At 39.7% G+C, this 21,282-nt stretch overlaps 1 protein-coding gene across 3 annotated transcripts in view; it reads right to left on the reverse strand.

Annotated features, from left to right (window-relative positions):
* DZIP1 (DAZ interacting zinc finger protein 1) overlaps window positions 1-21,282 on the reverse strand; it is a 64,089-nt gene that overhangs the window by 9,807 nt on the left and 33,000 nt on the right. For 2 of the 3 annotated variants that reach the window (XM_030813560.1, XM_030813559.1), the window contains 5 exons: window positions 20,902-21,042; window positions 20,320-20,368; window positions 14,617-14,673; window positions 8,026-8,085; window positions 2,712-2,854 (listed from right to left, as the gene is read on the reverse strand). In XM_030813560.1, the coding sequence (XP_030669420.1) occupies window positions 2,712-2,854; window positions 8,026-8,085; window positions 14,617-14,673; window positions 20,320-20,368; window positions 20,902-21,042 (450 nt within the window). Of the gene's footprint in view, window positions 1-2,711; window positions 2,855-8,025; window positions 8,086-14,616; window positions 14,674-18,303; window positions 18,361-20,319; window positions 20,369-20,901; window positions 21,043-21,282 lie in introns of all 3 variants that reach the window. The other variant, XM_030813561.1, reaches the window with a different exon arrangement.

Raw genomic sequence — 21,282 nt, forward strand, 5'->3', positions numbered from 1 at the left:
TTAGTAGAGATGAGGTGTCACCCTGTTGGCCAGGCTGGTCTCGAACTCCTGACCTCGTGATCCACCCGCCTTGGCCTCCCAAAGTGCTGGGATTACAGGCGTGAGCCACCGTGCCCAGCTAGAGGTGACATTTAACTATGAAAATAGCATAATTAAAGAGACAATTTGAGAGAAGTCATCTAGATTTGATGAGAATCTAGACAGAAGAAAACTAGTTAAAGGGATATTTGTTGAATAACAGTGTCTCACACACACAGCTACCTCCCATCTTTGTTCCCATCCCCCTTGCTTCCCTCAGCCTTCCCAGTCCCAGAGAGTGGCCCTACCACCCACCCAGTTGCCCAGGACAGAAATCTCCATCATCAGATTAAGTACCACCTCCAAGAAGAAGTTTTCTCTGACCTCAGTTATTCAATCAACCCCCTCCTCTACTTTTCCTTTATTTCACTTCATATAATCTAAATTAGAGAGCTCTCATTTGTCTGGGCAATCATTTGTTTCATGCCTGTCTTCCTATACCATGTAGCTGGAGGATAAGACCTAATACTGTACAAATGTCAATCCTTCCTACTTAATATACAAAATTTAAAACAATTTCAATCAGAATCCCAACAAGGGTTGAAAAGTTATTCCTAAAGTTCACTGGAAAACAAAACATGGACGAATTACCAATAAATTTTTGAAATAAGAAGACTAATGAAGAAGGCATGGCCTATAAAAGATATTAAAACACAGGACAAAGCTACTACAATTAGTATGGTATGGGAAAAGGAACACACAAAAAAACAAGGTAAAACAGTTGAAAGTCCAAAAACAAATCCAAATATATATAGGGATTTCCTATATGACAAAAATATCCTTTTGAATAAATGGAGAAACTATGGATTATTCAACAAATGATATTGGGACACCTGATCCAACTAGAAATTAAGTTAACTCTCCAAATCACTGTTTCAAAACCTAACTCTTAAAGCCCAGATAGACAAAAACAAAATAAGCAAAACAATAAACAAAAAACTAGGAAAACCTCTCCAAGCATTAGGAGAAAAAAGAATGTTTTAATAATCTTAGGATAAACGAAAATGTCCTAATTAAAATTAAAACTGAAAAAACCACTTGCAAACAACCAATATGGAAAACTACAATTTCAAGAAACAATCTGCACAAGAACCACACACATTCCATGAATGTCTTTGATTTCCACTGCCCAAAGGGTGGTCAAAACCCACCTAAAAAGGGTCTATGTGGAAATTTAAAAAGACTGACTGAGTTGATGAAAAGATGTGGAGCAACCGAACTCTCAAACATTGTTAGGGACAGTGTGAGTTGGTACAAAGACTTTGGAAAACTATTTGACAACAGCTACTATACTAAACATATGCCTACCCTTTGACTCAGCAATTTCATCCCTAGATATATATTCAAGAAAAACAAATGCCCATGTTCACCAAAAGACATGTACAAGAATTAATAGCCAAGAAGAGCCCCAAAATAGACACACAAATGTCCATCAGCAGGGAAAAGATAAACTGCAGTATATTCACACAATAGAATGCTATAAGGTAATAAAGAACAAACTACTGCTACATGAAACAACAGGTATGAATCATATAGATAAAATCATAAGCAAAAGAAGATATAAAATATTACACAGTGTATGACTCCACTTTTATGAGGTTCAAGAACAAGCAAAACAAAGTCAGAATACCCTTTCCCTCCGACTGGGAAGTAGGGGGTGATACTGACTAGCAGAAGGTAAAAGAGAGTCTTCCAGAGTGTTGGAAATGTTCAATCTCATCATTTGGGTGCTGGTTATAGATCATACCCACACATCCATGTACATACAAATCCACCTATATACATAAAATTATGCAAACATGTATACCCACAAATATAGCCACATACACACATACTTCTGAAAACATACGCAATCTGAAAACATACATATACATAAACGTGTGTACACATATACACAAATGTGTATACACATACACAGATATCTGCATGCACACATGGATACATACATGTATATATACATATCTACATGCATACATACACACTATACACATCCACATGTGTGCCCATGCATGCATATGTGCTCGCAAGCTTTGCATATACGTGTATGTATGCATATGTAGATGCACTTTTTTATATACATACAAACTAAGGAAGTTCAATTAAGATTTGTGTCTTTTATGTATGTCAATAAAAATATAAAAAGCAAAAAGAATCTATATATGATATACCAAAATTATTCAATCTGGCAACAATATGAAATCCAATCCATTCATCCATTCATTCAACATGTATTAATGAAGTGCTGGTTTTGTAATAGGCAATGATTTGAGGTTAATATCAGAATGTAAGCAGCACTGTGACTGCCTAGATACAAACCTTGGCTCCTTCATTACTAGCCGTGTGACATTAATCAAGTTACTTACCTTTTCTGTAAACTGTCAAGATACTAATGTCATTTATTTCAGAGATTTGTTTCTATGTTTAAATGAGTTAATATTTGTTAAGGTGTTAGAAATGTGCCAGGCACACAGTGAACGCTATTCAAGTGTTTGATAAATAAAGTAGGTCACATTAGCCTCTGGTCTCCAAACATGGACAGAATTGATGTGCTTTCTTCTCTTCTATGATCATTTCTAATTTAGAAAACAAAACATAGCAAAACTAACAAATATTCCAAAAATGAATGAACATACTGCATTAATCCCCAAGGTTTCCAGTTTCTCCATCAAGTTCTGCTCCACCATTGTTCTTAGTCCCTTAATGAGGGAGGAGTTACTCTTCAAAGCTTTCCTTAAATGCATTTTGTTGTTATTTAATTTCTGTTCATTTTCTCTTCCTGAAATAAGGTTTTAAAAATGTGTTAAAAAAAGAATTAAGCAAATACATCAAAAATCTCTAAGCGCAGCTTTTAAGCAGCAAGTAAGTATTTGTGATGTTTTAAACTTTTTGGATATTTTAGTCACTCAGCGCAATACAGAATGCTTAAGTTACGTAGCTTTTAAAACTATTTTATGTCTGCTTCAAAACTTCAGTATTTTTAAAGACTGGATCACTTAATCAGATGACAACTACAGATATATATGTATCTATAGAAGCATGATGAAAAAAATTTATTTAGGAGTTTAATGTTTTATCACTAGAATTATATCACTATTTCCTGAAAAATTCATCTCCAAGCTCACTCAGTTAGAATTTATGTATCATCTTATGAAGAAAAAGCCCAATTTACTTTAAATAATTAAAAGTTTTTGGCCAGGCTCAGTGGCTCACACCTGTAATCCCAGCACTTTTGGAGGCTAAGGTGAGTGGATCACTTGGACCCAGGAGTTTGAGATTAGCCTGAGCAACATAGCGAGATCCCACTTCAATTTATTTTAAATATAAGAAAATTTTTTCAAAGTTTTTTAGTTTACTAGAAGCTAAGTATATATAAAATTTCAAGATGTGAAAAACATTATCCCCTTCAAAATATTTAGCAAAACGAAAAAGGATAACAAAGGTCTTAGCAAAAGTGTATTTTGTTTAAAACAACCTATAATTAAAAACAAAGAAACCAAAAACAACAAACAACAGGACATCCTCTCCTCACTTCCATCCCTATCCCTTTTTTATTCCCCACTAAAAAAAAAGTCAAGTTCAAAAGAGTTTGGAGAAGAATGATGGCATAACCTTTAAAAACCTGAGTTCTTATGTACAAAGGAACTAAAGACTTCATTAAAGAGATGTGACGTTTGGCAGTTCAGACCCTTACTGACTGTCCAAGGCCTGATCTGGGAGAAATGTGACAACTATACTACCATTTTGGAGTCTAATCTCCTAACAGGGGCATTTTGCCCACCAAAGGATGGCATCAAATGCCATTTCCTAGGTGTAGGGCTCCAGGCTGCCCAAGAGACTCTCCCTTCTGCTGCTGCCTCACCCATCTCAGCAGATGGGATTCTTAATACCCATACTACTTGGATTTTCAGGAGATCTTGAACAAAATGCCTTTTTGCTTAAGATGTTTTCTAAACACCAGTTCGATTCCCACATTAAAAAGTATTTCTATTAAATAGATGGTTTTATTGAAAGCAAAATTAGTCAAATTACTTTTTTGTACATTAAATAGAAGAACAAAATCCTGCACAAAAATACTATTCTATGTTTTGCTATTGCAGCTTGCTAAGCTGAAGTGATAAAACTGCATATAATTATATATTAAAAGTCAGAACTAATTTTAAATCTTATATTATCAGCAATCATGCTGCTGTTTAACCACCAATGTTTGCAAATATTCTGAAACCACCAAAAAAAGCACTTCTATGAACAATCCATCAAAATCATAGCTGCAGCCACTATGTCACTGGCTTTGGCTTCTAGGTGGCCATCAAGTGTGCAACTGTCTAGGGCCAAAAATAAAAAGAGGCACCAAGAGAGAGCCTGGAAGTCTTGGTGCTACCATTGAAATAGACATACCCCCTACCCCAATTACGTGAAGACTCTTTTGGCCAATATCTCAGATAATGAAGGATGTACACAGAAGCGTTGCCTAAAAAGAGGCTCTGGGCCCTGTTTCCTGTGGGACTTGGGGCCACATACAGGGGCAAGTGATGCCTGGAATGACTTGGCTGCAGTTAGAAGAGCATTTGCTGTTAGTTGTTGAATTCATTTGCCGATGTGTCTGTGATCACCCTCAGCTCTGATGACAGGTTCATTTTGATGACTGAGTTTCCTCAAACTACTGCAGATTACGCATTTCCCTCTGTCCTCAAATTCACCTTATATACTGGTGTTTGCTTTGGGAAACCATTTATGAATAATTAGGGCACCCTTGGTAAAGATTCTTACAAGGGTGGGGCTGGCCAATGGAAGCAAGAGAAAAGAATGTAGAGTAGGCAGGGAAAAATAAAGTTTTTATGTAGAAGTGGAATTAATCACTTGAAAATCAACCACAGCTGAAGATTTTAGTTAAAGCACATATTGCTCACCAAGACCAAGACAAAACTTTCTAAAGACTAGCATTTCCTTCAAATACAAATTTTCAAACACAAGCAAGCAGATGCCCAGGCTAATGCACAACAGTCCATACATGGGATCAGTTTTATCAGACATACAACATCCCATTTATGGTAAACAAATAATTGTAGCAGGAAGCAAATGATTTTTAAAAATCCTTGAATTTCTGAGTTGGAAGGGACTTTATCTACCACCTAGTAATGATAGATTTTTCACATGAGGATACTAGAAACAGCAGTAACTTCCCCAAAGGCCATCCAGATGGTCCTGTAAAGGCCACATCAGCTTCCCTTTCTCCATTTGCTCTCTGCACTAAACTATGGACAGTAGAAAACCCAGATGTTGTCACTAATTAAACTCAACAACCTGAAGCAGGCTGTTAATCTCCCCTATGTTTTCTTTCTGGAAAATAAAATGCCCTCTAAGATCCCTTCTGGCCCTCACATTCTAGCATCTATAAAACAGCAAGATCAAGTATGCCTCTGCTCAAAAAGCAGGTACACAGAAATATGCGTGTGTGAGTTACTTCTTAGTAAAAGCCACAGTGTTTTTGCAAACCACTGCCGAAATTGAGCTTCTCAGGCACCTATCTGCAAAATGTTAGCACAAGCTGAGGAATTTATTGATGGCAATTAATCTGCTGCCAGTATGTTAACTCCACAGAGGTGCTAGAAGGAGGCAGTCACTGGTTTCTGCAGCGGTGCACGTGGACCCTGGGGTGTTTTCTATGGTCCTCAGCACTCTTCCGTCTACCACCAGAGCTGAACACATGGAGAATGACAAGAGTTATTTTCTTTTCCAGGCCAGCCCCCTAAATGTGGCAGCAACCAATGGTGGTGTTTGCTGTCAGTGATTCCAAACTACCATCTTACATTGACTGGAAGAACTCTAAAAGCACAGGCAGAGGGATGCAGTGAGTGAAATCTGGAACTGGAAGTTACAAGACCACTAGTTTTTTCTAGTTTTGAAGGTACGTGACCTTTTCTACGAACCCCCTGACATGTTTCACAGATTCTTCAAAGAATATGGGATTTTATGTCTTGGACATCAGTAAATGATATGTATGTAGCAGAGGCGGAAGCATGTTACTTGCAAGCAAAATGATGTGTCATTATTCAGAACTCAAATAGGGTAAGATTTGTTCATCCCGTTTCTGGAAAACCAATAGGGATGGTTGAAAATCACTTAAAGACAATATTTTTTAAGCACTATTTCCCTTCAACCTATAGGGCTCAGAAACTCAATTACCTACATAAAGCAAAGAAGGCAATGTGGGGCAAAAGAGTTGAGGGGGATTATGGCAAACCAGAGGTTGCTTCCATAGCTGGCGATGGCGGCTCAGCCCTGCTAAATGTTGCTAAGTAGACCATGCGCCCAGGGTTTCCAGGGTATTGTAGTGTGGCACAAAGCAAATAATTTAAAAAAAACAACAACCAGAATTTCTGAGTTGGAAGGGACTTTATCACCTAGTGATAGATAATTAAATTGTGTAGATTGCACTACAATTAAATATTGGCAACCTATTGTAAAATAGTTGCCAATAGTGCAGCTCGATCAAGTCGGCGTTTGTGGAATCGATTCAGCCTGCAGGATCTCGTTTGATGCCTGGGCTGTGGTGGTCTTGAAGGTGCTGGAAGTGTCTGGGAATGACCCCCTCCAGCAATTTATTTGTTTAGCAATGGAACAAGGCTGAGGACCTCCTAAGAAGGTGACAATATCTTTTAAAGTTATGCTCATCAGAGTACCCCAAAATTTCCCTCAACAAGTTTTTATGGCTTTATGTAATTTAATGTACCTATAGTCACTCTTGTTTCTGAAAGAAGCAGGTTTCTAAACATTGGAACAGCAATTACAAAGAAATAAGGAGGAAATCAAGCAACTAAAACCAAACTCTTCAAAATCAGTGCCAAATATGAACAACTATTGGGACAGGAAGACATGCAATCCTAAACTAAATGGTCTGTCTAAAATATACAATGTCAAGACAAATTACAAAGTTACATGGAAGCAAAATAAACAAACCCCATAAAAATATCAAAAAGTTGCTGATCACTAGCATTGCAAGATAAGACTTGAAAGTGTATATCATATAGGTATTATGAATATGCCTGATGTAGTCAATTCTCAATTTGTAGCCTTATAAAAATAAAAACAAAATGGTAAATGTCTAGAGAACAAGGGAAGAGTTATAATAAATACTGAATTTATGTATTAGGATATATATCATTTGACTTCTCTTCCTGACAAAAATGACAAAACCAGAACCCATATAAGTATTGACAATTTGCTTTCTCCTAAAGAAGTGATATATGGTGAATTATTATTATTAATAGGAAAAAATTATGATAGATTGATTCAAATATAATTGTTTTCAAAATCTACAAATCTAACATTAGAAAATGTTCCTCATAATTAAAACTTTCTTCATAAACTTTAAAAACTAATTGACAGAATTTTTAGGACTATCAAATGAAATGAGTAAGCAGTAGTAATTATCTCCCAACACCTGTAACAGCTTCCAAATTCCACCATAAAGATACTGTTTTGCACATAAATATTCCACATTCAGAACTTAGATATTATGCTTTTCTTGCTATTAATAATAATTTGGAAATAAGCACTTCACCAATTCATTTCAGATTAAGGGTATGATAAATCACCACTATGATACAAATCTTTTCAGATCTTCTGGTACACATGTGTGTGTCTATACATCATCTCATCAGAAAAATCTGCATTAAAATAAAGACATATTTTTTTTCAAGTTCCCTGACACAGAAAATTTCTTATCTGCTTGCATAAGAATACCACAAAGCAGGGGAAAACAGAACAGAATATTAGGGGACTAGGATAACAGGATACTCCATGTGGGTTGAAAGTAAAATCCAAATCTAAATGTCTTTCCTAATTTTGATGTAGTGGAATAAAAACCACTGGCTCATATTTTCCAGGCCTAGATTTTGGCATATAAATATAATCTGTGCAGGTAAACCTGATCAAGCCCTTTGTTACCTTTTTCTTCCTCTGAAAGTTCTTCTATTGGTTCCAGTATGTGCGACGAGAACGCCTGTTCTATTAACAAGGAAAAATAAGAAGAGTACAAACAGGACAATGGCAAAGTAACATTAGTTTCCTTTCAAATGATTTTGAAAGATATAATTCCATGGTATTTTAGTCATGCCTGAATAGCAAGAATTTACTGAGGAAAAAACGTTGAGGCAATCAGTCATAGATGGTCACCTTTTCATCGTATCTTCGATTTCTATGTACTTTCCATTAACTACACTCTACAGAAATTATAGTTTTAAATAATTAAGTTAAAGTTTCTCATTCATCAACCTAGTATGCGATAGCCTTTTAAGACACAAGGCACAACTGCAAAAGATCTTCATTACTTATAAAGTATTTCGATCAAGTGGCTAAACAGAAAATTAATGAAAATATTTCAACTACAAAACAATAAAAAATTCCCAAGGTCCTGGGATTCCCACTTGCTCCTGGTGATAACCCCATGGTTTTCAAGTGGTAAGACCAAGAAGATAAAAGGGGAACGACAGGAGAGAGGTCAGCAGCAAGACTGAGAGCCATTCTTCGACACCTGCATGGATGTGCATTTCAAGACCTACTTCCGGGGCTGGGGAATGCCCTGGCCCCACAGCTGGGCAGATGAGGAAAGACTCTTCCCAATCTCACCCTAGAACGGCAACCGCACTCACGGGAGTTGAGGTCTTTGGGTGACTATTCCCAGAGAAATGTCATATGCATACACAAGGAAGCCTGCCAGCAGCAGGTATAAAACCAAGCCCTATCCTACCAACTGAAGGAAATTTCCTTCATGGGGAAGGTCAGGTTTTAGGTGAAGGTTTAATGATGGTGGTCAGGCATTAGACATGGGATGAAATGCAACCAGCAAAGTTGGTGCATGGTTCACTCACCTTCAGCTTGGAGACTGATATAGTGCACTTCCCCCCACCAGCTCTCCACTTTTACCTCCAAGGGGGAGGTCATTTCATTCTACCACCAGACCTGGGAGTGGGTGACGGGCCAGGGTAAAAATGGCCAACAGTTACCGAGTGCTCACCAGGTGGTCGGGCAGGGATCCACATGTGTGGTATCTCAGATTTAATGCTTCCTACTTTAAAGGGTCTGGTTTTGTATTCATTAAAGTATTTCTAGTACTCTATTTCAGATAGATAAAAGAGAGAGAGAATGATAGATAAAAAACAGATAGATAGATAGATAGACAGACAGACAGACAGACAGGCTTAGGTATATATAAATAGGTTCTTACAGCTAAGCCAGCAACCTAGTCAATGTATGTAACATTGGCTGTATGGGAGAAACGCATCTTAAACTACTTTCAAGTTCACTTCTGGAATACAGCCTGTGACTGAGTAAAATCACCTAAATGCTGAAGTGTGGACATAGCCATGAAGAAGCATCTAAGTCCAGCAGGTACCACAACTGCTGACCACCAAATATGTGCTTTTCGAATTTGCTATAGAGCATCAAGATTTTAAAAAATTATACAAATAGGCTATATTACTAGTTTGAACTGCTGAAAACAGAGATTTAAGGAGGATAACTAATTTCAGATTTTAAAAAGTCACACCATTTGTATTTTATTGTACTTGTGATCAAAATAAGGTCATGAGGAAACTTTTAATAAAATTTTCATGAAATCATCTCACACATATTTATTATTTTATAACAGGGATACTCCTATGACTTATTTCTCTAGAGTCAGGATAAACTGCCAGGTTCTAATGTGTTTCCCTCTGTGTACAGAGGAAGAGTTCTGGTAGAAGGGGAGATTCCTGAACGTGGCTCCCATAACAAGGGCTGGGGAAGTGAAGCTGGCCAAACCCCAGCTCCCAAAACAAGCAGGCTGATGTCCCACATCAGGAGGGAAGGACCTGCCCTGCTTGTGCTTTGTAAGCCATCAGTCTAGCCTTCAAACATCCCAGATCCTGTCCTGAGCTGAGATCCAGGGTAAGAGTCAAAACACTCAAAGGTCTGAGTCTCCCATGAACTTGTTGGAGGCTTTCAAAAAAATCCTTGTCAGTTTCCTGCCGTTGTCTCCAGAAGAAAGGATCTTGGTCCTCTAACTAGCCCTGCCCTTTTGCCCCTGGCTGACTTCAGCTGGACTTCATCACGCCTACCTTAGAAGCTAACACTGGCCAGAGCTTACTCAGTGGCTTGTGCCTTGCTGGACCATCACAATGGCCACTGCGGTAGCCACAGCTGTTCTCCGCACTTGGCAGGCAAAGCCCCTGAGCCCACGGCTTAGGGGTGGGCTGTGAATCCGGACTGCCTGCTTCCAAAATCTGGGGACTTGCGCACAAAGCGATGATGCCTGCCCACTGGCGCTCACCGGGCTTGTCTTCCTGACTTCTCCAAATGCCACTGCTGTCCACCCATTATCAGAGTTCACTGTGCTCTGACTTTCCTTGGTCCTGGCCCTGGTCCCCAATCACCTGCTCAGCCTTTCTGCCAACTCCACCAAACCGCTGGTCTGTCCACTCCTTCTCCAGTCTCGTTACCACAACACAGACTCCCGGGGAGGAATCTCAAATGCGGGATCACCCACACCCACACCCACAACTGGTCTCCCCATCTCAGATTCTTTGGAGATGCTCTGGTCAGGCCAAGCCTCCCATAGCCCAGTTCTCCAATTCTGCATGCCCAGCCTCAAGAACACTGAGCGGCTACACACTGCCCCAAGAACAACCCTGGAAAGCTGCAGCCTGGCACTCAACAGCTGCCATGAACGCCCTCAACCAACCTCACTTCCCTCACATCTCCTCTTCTTCTCTATGCATGGCCAAGTAATTACTCTGCACTGCTAATTCACATCCAGTGCTTTCCTGCCACCTTTTCCTTCTTACTGTTTGCTTTGCCTAGGATGCCATCCCAATATATTCACCTCCTACACGGCTCAAATGGCCAAATATCAGCTACACCAGGAAGTCTTCCCAGAGTCTCCCAAATGGAGAAAATCTCTCCCCTGCCTGGATACCCATTTCATTTCTCAGTGGCTCTCACCTTGCACCATAATTATAAGCATGTGGTCTCCTTTATAGGCTGTAAGTTCCTTGGGGACAGGCTTCGTTTCTGATTCATTTCTGTATCTGTCATGCCAGCCTTGGCCTTACACTCAGGAGTGGCCCACAGTTGTCATTACCCAGTGGTCAGTGAAGGAAGGAAGGCAGGAGTGGCGTAACACCGCTGGAGAAACAGATAACTACACGTGGCATGTTAACTCCTGTCAAAGACATGTTCACTGAAGACTCTCCTGAGCTTTTCCGGGATATATGTCTAGGAGATCCTGTTGGCATATCCAAACATTTCCCCTTGTGACTGCACATAAGCATGGTCACCTGACAGGGATCAGGCCCATTCTCCTTTAGAGGGTGGAATCCCACTGAACTGAGACTTCCTTTCAACAGTCCCCATCCCACTTCTGCAACACTATTTGGGCCAGTGGTGTCCAGAGGGGGAAGCCATCTTTCTTTCCATCAAGAGACACAATACACCAGAAGTCTGGAGCACACCACCTGTCTGTATTGGACAATAAACTATTGCTTGTGGTAAGTTTCAGTATTTCAAGATGTAGAGTACTTGCTTTGAGAGCAAAACATAATAATAATTGTAAAGTCTAATAAAAATGTTTCTAAGTGGGAGCGGTGGCTCACACCTGTGGTCCTAGCACTTTGGAAGGCTGAGGTGGGAAGATCACCTGAGTCCAGGTGTTTGAAACCAGCCTGGGCAACATAATGAAATGCCGTCTATACAATAAATTAAAAAATTAGTCAGGTATGGTGGTGCACCTCTGCAGTCTCAACAACGTGGGAGGATCACTTGAGCCCAGAAGGTTGAGGCTGCAGTGAGCTATGATCATATCACCACATTCCAGCCTGGGCGACAGAGAAATGCCCAGTCTCCAAAAAAAAAAAAAAAAAAGTTTCCAGTTTTTGTGGTCCTCATTGTAGCTACATACAATTAAAGTCATGTATACATAAACCCCTCACAATTTAGAGACGAAATTAAAGGAGGGCTTTACATGTAGGTAGAACCTAGCAGGTGCCCATAGACTTTGGGAAAAGTGGTTATTTTGCATCCTCACTGCACTCATCGCTCTAAAAGTGGGCCACATTATCAGGCCAGGCAACCTAAGCAATTGGTGTATGGGTCAGTTTAACATCAACAAAGTATACTTTATTTTCTGGGCATCCTAATACCACCATTTAGTCACAGCTCCATGAGCAAAGAGCAAAGTGGTCTCCAGTGGTGAAAATACTACAAAAATTTGAGTTTTGTCCAGAAAAAAACACATACTAGGGGATGGGAATCAAGCACGATTGTTTATCTTCTCCAGAACCCGTGTTTCATCCTATCAGCTGCCTTAGAATCAGAAGCCTGTACTGTTTAGCTTGTGTAGCAGAGTTGAAAGCAGGGAGCCACAAGGGTTCCCATTTTACCTAGATCCTCTCAGGACAGAAACTCTGGCAATGTTGGCTCCTAGCAGCTCACAGTGGAGTCCCTTCCAGGCTGCTTTAGCTCACCCTCTCCTTGGGGCAGCTCCCATCAGATGAAAAATCAGTGCGAGGGGGCAAGGGCCCACCCCTGCCTCAGTGGAGGACAAGCTGGAGCACTCATCCCAGCTCTGCAGCTCTGAAGCAGGGCCAGCTGAGGCCTCCGCTGTGGCTGCGTCTGGGTTCATCGTCCCCTTCGCCCAACACAGGTGCTGTCCGAGGGCACCCCCACCTCCCACCTGTAAACTTCTGCATCAGTCTGTTTCCAGGGGACCCGACATACAATGGTAAGAAATCGCGAGATTTTTCATGGTAAAGAACCTCATCAAGCTTTGAGATGGAACAAAGGACAGAGAGTGAACAGGCGAATAAACATTACGCAATCCATGACTAACCTGCCCTGCCCGCCCCTGCCGCCCCAGGGAAGCTGGCCTGAGGGGGTGGGGGATGTCGGCGGGCCCTGGCCAAGTCTCTTCCTAGCTCCTGCCCACTGAGATGCTCACAAATCAGCTTTGATCCCCATCCAAGGGCTGTAGGCCCTTTGCCAGGTCTGGCTGGCATTTAAAACTAGCATTTCAATCCCAGCAGATGCCAAGAAGGGGGCATGACTGATTCATTCAGCTCTGGGCCAGTGAGGGTAGGGTCCCCATGAACACATGCTTTAGAAATGATCGATTTGTCCGGACCCTTGAATTAACCCCAGACAGCTTTAACCTACCTACTGGGGTGTCCTTTAGTTAGCAACAAAAATATACGACAAAGAAACTAGGGACCTTGTGTAATGTCATACAGAAAGCTAACAATAACAAAGTGGAGGGGCGGGGAAGTAAAAGAAACTAAAATACACTGTTGAAGTACAAAAGAGAAGTGGCCAGCAATGCTTTACAAAAGGATGCAACAGAGAGATTTTAGACTTGACATAAAATAATATGAATACAGAATGATTGCTAGATACTTTTCTTATATATTCAATATTAAAGCAAATTTATTTATGTCCAATGTACTTTTATCTGTTACTGGTCTAAAGGAAAAAACTGCATGCTCTAAACACTTGTAAATAAGAAGATCAATATGTGGAGAATTTACACATTACATATTGTGATCACATACTCAAAACAACTGACCCACCTGAAATGATCTTCGGGAAAAAAATAAGGTGCAATAAACACTTCATGAGTCAGTGATGAGTAAAAAGGATTATTACTAGAGTTCATGATATACAGACCACAATATCTATGAAGACAAAAAGTGCCACTATACTGACCAGTTAGATCATGGATTTAAGTGTAACCTTTTTAAAAGACCAAAAATGAAAGAAGAGTGAAGTAATCCTTGGATTCCAGAGCAACTGTATGTGAGACAGGAAAAAGATGGCCCTTCTCCTGTCTTAATTCATTTGTAATATCCAACAGAGCACAGGAAAACATCATATTAAAGAACATACTGTAAAAACTGTAAGCACTTTATAAAAAGTGAAATACGACTACAAACATTCAGCCCATCTATTGGATCATGTTAATAACAACTATCACCCTCTTGATCTGGTCCAAGAACTGAACCCTGGTAATGATTTCACCCAGTGGTTCCTAACTATTTCCTTTAGTTTCCATCACATGTCTTTTCTAGATTTTCCCAACCAGTCATTCAAACTGTTTAGAAAAGGTGACTTGCTGCCACATTGAAAGTTATAAAAACAACCACATACGCCCTGTGGCATGTGCTGGTTGGTTGGTCTGGTAGCAGGTCACCCTCATTCTTACATAACACCTACTACTTTCCACAAAAATCATAAATAATCAAGGCACTACCCAAAGTTAAAATCTCTACTTGTGAGTCTGGCAACCTTTTATACCTATATACACCTTTTATACTTTAAGACTTTGGGAGGTATGTCCAGTTTACAACAATATTACACATGAAGACTGTAGTTTTAATAACTGTTTTGCAATCACTAAAATGTTTCCTGTTTTATTATTAATTACCTCCACATAATCACTTTTGGTTAATAAGTTATCCAACTCAGGGTGGCAACTCCACATAAAATGCTGAGACTATTACTGAAACTTACCATGCACCATTGGCAGACTTGATTTAGTTTCCCAAGTGTGCAGGGCTGGGGCATTCACTGAAACAGCATAAAAAGGAAAAACTCAGAGGTTCCATAATTAAAGCATAAGCATCCGAACATGATGATAGCCAAATATGCCTCAAACTAGTCAAGATACATACAGACCATAAGGGACAAATATTTCAAGTGACAAAGATATTACACAACTAACATAAACTTATATTCATAACAGCTTTATGGAGATATGTTCACCTTTTAAAAATATACAATTCAGTGGTTTTTTAGCATATTCACAGGGCTGTGCAACCACAACCACTGTCTAATTCTAGAACATTTTCTTCATCACCTCCCTCAAAATACTCATGCCCAATACCCATCACACCTCATTTCTGCCCCTTCCCCATCCCCAGGCAACAATTAATCTACTATCTGTCTCTACAATACCCATCACACCTCATTTCTGCCCCTTCCCCATCCCCAGGCAACAATTAATCTACTATCTGTCTCTATAAATTTGCCTATTCTTGACATTTCATATAGTAAATGAAATCATACAATATGTGGTCCCTTGCGTCTGGCTTTGCTCACTTAGCACAATGTTATCAAGGTTCATCCATGCTGGAGCATGTATATAAATATCAGTATGTATTTTTATGGGCAAATAACGTTCTGTTTTATAAACTGACCACATTTCATTTACCTTTTCATTAGCTGATGGACATATAAGTTGTGTCCACTGTTTAGCTATTATGAATAATGCTGCAATGAACATTCATGCACAATAAACCAGTTTTGAAAAGTACTCTAATCACTGGGCTGGAAGACATTATATGAAGGTATTAATTTAGTCACAGCCTGTGGAAAGAGGTTTACCCAACTTAAGTAAGACTCAATCCTCTCTAATTTAAATTTCTCTTGAAAATTAGATTCCAACGGCCTTCTTCTAATATTTGACAATTCTTATCTGAGAGTCCTCTTTGGACTATTTATATATCCAGTTTGTTTTCACTAAACAGTATTGGTCTATTAGTTTACTGCTTCTTCATTTTATCAAGACAGACTTTTAATTCTAATCTTACCCTAAAAAATACTGGCCACAAACCTCAGCTACTTTTTTATTTTATTTTTTTAAAAAACAGAGTTTCACTCCTGTCGCCCAGGGTGGAGTGCTGTGGCATGATCTCAGCTCACTACAACCTTCGCCTCCTGGGCTCAAGCGACTCTGCTGCCTCAGCCTCCTGAGTAACTGGGACTACAGGCATGCAGCGCCATGCTCAGCTAATTTTTGTATTTTTAGTAGAGACGGGGTTTCACCATGTTGGCTAGGCTGGTCTCAAACTGGGGACCCCAAGTGATCCACCTGCCTTGGCCTCCCAAAGTGCTAGGATTACAGGCATGAGCCACCACACCCGGCCATCAGCTACTTCTATAGGTATGCATTTTTTATCTTCACAATGGCTTCTAGTGAAATTGTTAAATTCCTATTGGTAAATTGCTAACAAACTCTGGAAATACTGCCTTTGTACCCATTTGCAACTTGTATAATCTAGATCAAGTTTTGGCAAACTATAACCCATGAAACATACCCAGTCCACCCAGTCCACTGCCTGTTTTTATTGGAACACAGCCAAGCTCCTTCACTTACGTATTGTCTATGGCTGATTTTGCACTACAGTGGCAGAGTTGAGTAGTTGCAAAACAGACCATCTAGCCTGTGAAGCCTAATGTAAATCACTGTCTGGCCTTTTACAGGAAAAAAAAAAATACAGAATACTAACTATTCCTGATCTAGATATTTTCCCAGCTTACAGAATCAAAAGATGTGATGCTGTTAAAATTGTTCACAATTTGGTCTTTTCTCTAAACTAGAAGAAATCATTCCCTTATTATGAAAGGGTGGTAAATCAGTAAATGACTGACTAGCCATTGTGAAGATAAAAAATGCATACCTATAGAAGTAGCTGATGGCCGGGTGTGGTGGCTCATGCCTGTAATCCTAGCACTTTGGGAGGCCAAGGCAGGTGGATCACTTGAGGTCACCAGTTTGAGACCAGCCTAGCCAACATGGTGAAACCCCGTCTCTACTAGTGTCTAAATCACCAAGGGTATAGACAGGTGGAATCAACAGGTTTGACCATATCTGCCTTACATTAGACATTACAAATCTTCATTTTACTGGGTATACGTCTAATTTATTTATTGCATATCTCCTAAGCTGACTTTCACCTTGTGATTTAGATTTTCTGATCCTAAACTTTAGAATGTATGTTTTCTTTTAAGTGATGAAAACTTCCCTGCCATCATTAGAACCTTGCCTTTTAGATCCTTTTGTATGCTGGGAAGAGGAATGGGACAAGCCAGGGCCTCACTCGGAAGGGACCCCTACCTATGGGGCTATGGGACTATTTTTTAAAATTATTTTTGCAATTTTCTAGAGCCAGTGGCATCCATATTTTTTTGACCACATTCTCCAATCAGTAAAAGTTCCCCCAGAAATACACATATTTATTTAAATGAATTTTATATGTACTATAATATAAATGTGTACATTTTGAAACAAAAAAATGAAAAAATTAAAAGGATGAGATTTATTAATATACAAAAATAACCTCTAATAATTTTTTCCCACATTCCAACAGATAATTTTGCATACTCCATTTGGAGAAAACCACCCTAACTAAATATAGCCTTGGGTTTTTTTTGTTGTTGTTGTTTTTCTGCTTATATATTTGAGTTTGGTCAGCTGCTGAAGATTGTTTGTTTGAATAATTTAGTATTTGACCTTTCTGTCCTTCTCTGAAATGTGTTTTTTTCCTTCATTTCATGAGACATAAGTTCAGCATCTCTTCCTCTCTCAACCCTACTCTTGGCACTTAAACTCCTCTCCTCTCCTTAACTACCGCTTAACTTCTTCAGCTTCAAGAAGCCTCCGAGAAGACTAAGAGGTTAAAACCATCAGCATTTTCCAGCCAATAGTGCCAAATTCCAAAACACGCTCAAGAATGTCCTTTGCTCACTACACAGTGCTCTCATGATCCCTGGGCCCATGTGCATGGTGCCGTCTTACTCAGCCTCAGCCCATACTCCTCTCATGGTCAGATCCCTGTGCACATGGCATGGGTATCTGCCCTTACTCGTTCCTGAATGGAAGCAAAACGATCTCAACTATTTAGCTAGTATTTTTAAACAACCATCTGTCAGTTTCTAAACTGTAAAGATTATGTCCTTTTGGTTTACTGCAGAATCTTGACAGCTCCGGGAGATAGTGCAGATGGCCAGGCTGACCACAAGTGGGGACAGACAAGACACCTGTCAAAGCCTGCAGCAGTAAGAGTGTCAGCAGTTTCAAAGTGTGGTGACACCACACACACACAGTCACCCAGTGTGTCACTTTGAGAAGTCTACAAGTATAAAGTAAGGTGATGCCAAGGAATTTTTGGTCATCCCTTTTTAGACAAATTGTGAAATAATAGCTATGGCTAATCAAAATCACCACAACATCATGTGGATATTTGTAGTCTTGGGTTTTAGAACTAGGTCAAAACCGAGAATCAAAATAAATCATTATGCGATCTCTAAATACATTGGTTTTCAAAGAAAAGTCTCTAAAAATATTAAGTAAAAGTTATGTTTTGGTTTAGCATTTGAAGACACCTTTGGAGCCCTGCATCTGTTATAGGAACTTACTAGGCACCGCTGGAGCAGCTGGCTGAGATTCAAAAGCCTGCCAGGCTAAAGGATTCCCTGAAATGACAGAAAAATAAATGAACAAAAAACATCACAAGCTATGGATTAAATTTTTGTAGCCCTTATCCTAGTTTTTGCCCCCATGAAAAACATAAATGAAATGTACCAATATATAGCACATAACCAGGAGAATAAATATGTGTAACAGATATCTTTTTGAAGCTAAATTTTCCCCAGAATTACTTTTCAGTCAAATATTTATGATATCTAGTTAATTTTGCAAGTATTCCTCCCTACCTGAGCTCTTGTTATTTGAAGAGGAGTTAAAGGGAACCACAACTCTCTTTCCCCAACTATTTACCTCAAAACAAGGGGGAGGAAACCCAGCTCATACCCCCCAGTACCACTCCCAGTTGGCATCCCTTAAATAGACAAAGATTCCTCAACAACCTGAGATGTGCAGGAACCAGGACTGGAATCACTGGGAAGAAAACTAGGCAGAAGTGAGACCCTGAACCTGTGGCTTCCAGTCTCCCTTCTGGTCTCTTTTTTATTTTTTCTCTTGCAAAGTCAGCTCTTGCCCTGGTGTTGACTGGTTTAGAGTGTGTGTGTGTGTATGTGTGTGCGCGTGCGCGTGTGTGTGTGTGTGTGTGAGAGAGAGAGAGATAGAGAGAGAGAGACAGAGACAGAGAGTTCTTGAATGATATGGAGACAGGCAGGCTATCACTACTGCAGTCAGTAGGTTGTGCATATTCCCATTAAGCTTAGAACAAACCTGTAACCCCCAAACAGCCACAGTTGAGAATAACGCAGCAAGCCTTTATAGCACTTTAGAATAATGAAGAGTTTTTTGGTTTTTGTTTTTTAGAGATGTGGGTCTCACTCTGTCACCCAGGCTTGAGTGCAGTGGTGCAATCATAGGTCACTGCAGCCTTGAATTTCTGGGCTCAAGTGATTCTTCCACCCCAGCCTCCTGAGTAGCTGTGACTACAGGTGCCTGCTGCCATGCACAGTTCATTTTTTATTTTTTATTTTTAGAGAAAGGGGACTTGCTATGTTGCCTAGGCTAGTCTCGAACTCCTGGCCTCAAGTGATGTTCCTGCCTTGGCCTCCCAAAGTGCGGGGATTACAAAAGTGCGGGGATTACAAATGTGGGGATTACTACTGTGCCTGGCCTACTAAGAGCTTAATATTAATAATAATGGCTAACTTAATGAGGGCTTAATAGGTATATTATCCCATTTAATCCTCCTAACAAGCCTATAATGTAGTTACTATTTGCTACGACTTGAATGTCGCCTCAAAAATGCAAGTTGAAATTTAACTGCCATTGTAACAATGTTACATGGCAACAGTGGCAGGAGTGGGTTAGTTCTTGAGAGTGGGTTCCTGATTTAAAAAGATGAGTTTTGGCCCAATTTCCTTTCTCTGTTTCATGCATTAGCTGGCCAGGTGATGCCTTGCACCATAGGTTGACCCTCACCAGATGTCAGCACCATGCTCTTGGATTTCTCAGCCTCCAGAAACTCTGTTTCTTTATAAATACCAGTCTGTGGTATGCTATTATAGCAGAGAAAATAGACTGAAACACTATTCATATTCGTACTATAAAGCTGAGGAAACTGAGGCAGAGATTCACAAAGGTATGAGGTGCCAGAGATGGGAGTTGAACCCAGTCTGTCAACAGACCCTGTGCTTTTATACGTGTAACTCTGTTCTACAGTGTATAAGTCAAGAGGTAAATGGCTCCCAAGCAGGTATTATGTGCCTAACAGTACTCTGATTAAAAAAATGAAACAACTACATGATAGTTTAGATTTTTAAAATTCTTCACCTTTCTGGGTTGTGGTAAGAAATCTCTCAAATTAAAATAATAGAGGACAGATCTACCAAATTAATACAACAAGAAGAATGCCATCTTAGCACACATAAACAAGTGGGGCCCACATTCTTCTGAAGCCCAGTGCAATTGGGGAGGTGTCCCTCGCCGCCAGCACCGGGATCCCATCCACTTACCTTTGGGTTCACTGACACTGTTTAATAGATTACAGGTAAAGTCTTTAATCTGCAAAGAAATACAGTCTTCTAGTGATACGTTTGAAATTAGATAGGGACACACACATGGGATAATGGACAGATAATGTTGTTAGTAAATTAACCTTTTCACTAAATCATCCAGGAACATAGGGCATGTGGTCTTTAAAAGCATAGAGGCAAAAGTTATTACCCAAACCTCACCATTACACAATACATTCATGTAAAAAACCTGTCCATGTACACCTTGAATCTAAAATAACAAAAAAAGTTTTTTAAGTTGCATTTGGATTTAGCTGCTTCTCAGAGTAATTACTGAAAGAAATTCTTATTTACCTTCAAATTAATTTTGAACTTTAACTGTATAAATCTTCAACATATTACTTTTAAATACCTTTTAAAAATGTATTTTATTGCACTAACTTTTACAAGCAATCACAAGGGGAAAAATATTCCATCTTCCTCACCTTATACCACTTACAAATGCTCTAAAGTAAAAACACATGTTCTTAGATAGACTGTGTTGCTTAAAGAAGCACGGTGCCACACTGTCGCCAGACATACCTGCTGTCTCTGAGTTATAATCAGCTCGTTCTGCTCCTGGAGTCTCTGTCCTAGCTCCTCTATCCTTTTCTTGTAGAAAACATTGCTTGCATTTAGATCATCTATCATTGAGGTTCGAAGTTTCTCTATATGTGACAGGAGCTGAAAAAAAGTTAAGAAAGGCATCCATCTGTGAGCTGCATGTCAAATGTCTTCATTCTCCAGATTTCAGGTACATGCCCTGCCTGTTTTGCTGGCCTGATGCTATCTGTGCATATCAAGTCGTTGAATAAATCTTTGATCATGGTATATCCTGGCCCTGGCTGCTCTAGGTGCTTCATCTGTGTTCCCAAGGGAGCTCATGACCCCAAATAGACAACGCTGATAATGGGAGCAGCTGAG

This window comes from Nomascus leucogenys, chromosome 5 (assembly GCF_006542625.1).
Source record: "Nomascus leucogenys isolate Asia chromosome 5, Asia_NLE_v1, whole genome shotgun sequence".
Classification (NCBI taxonomy): Eukaryota; Metazoa; Chordata; class Mammalia; order Primates; family Hylobatidae; genus Nomascus; species Nomascus leucogenys.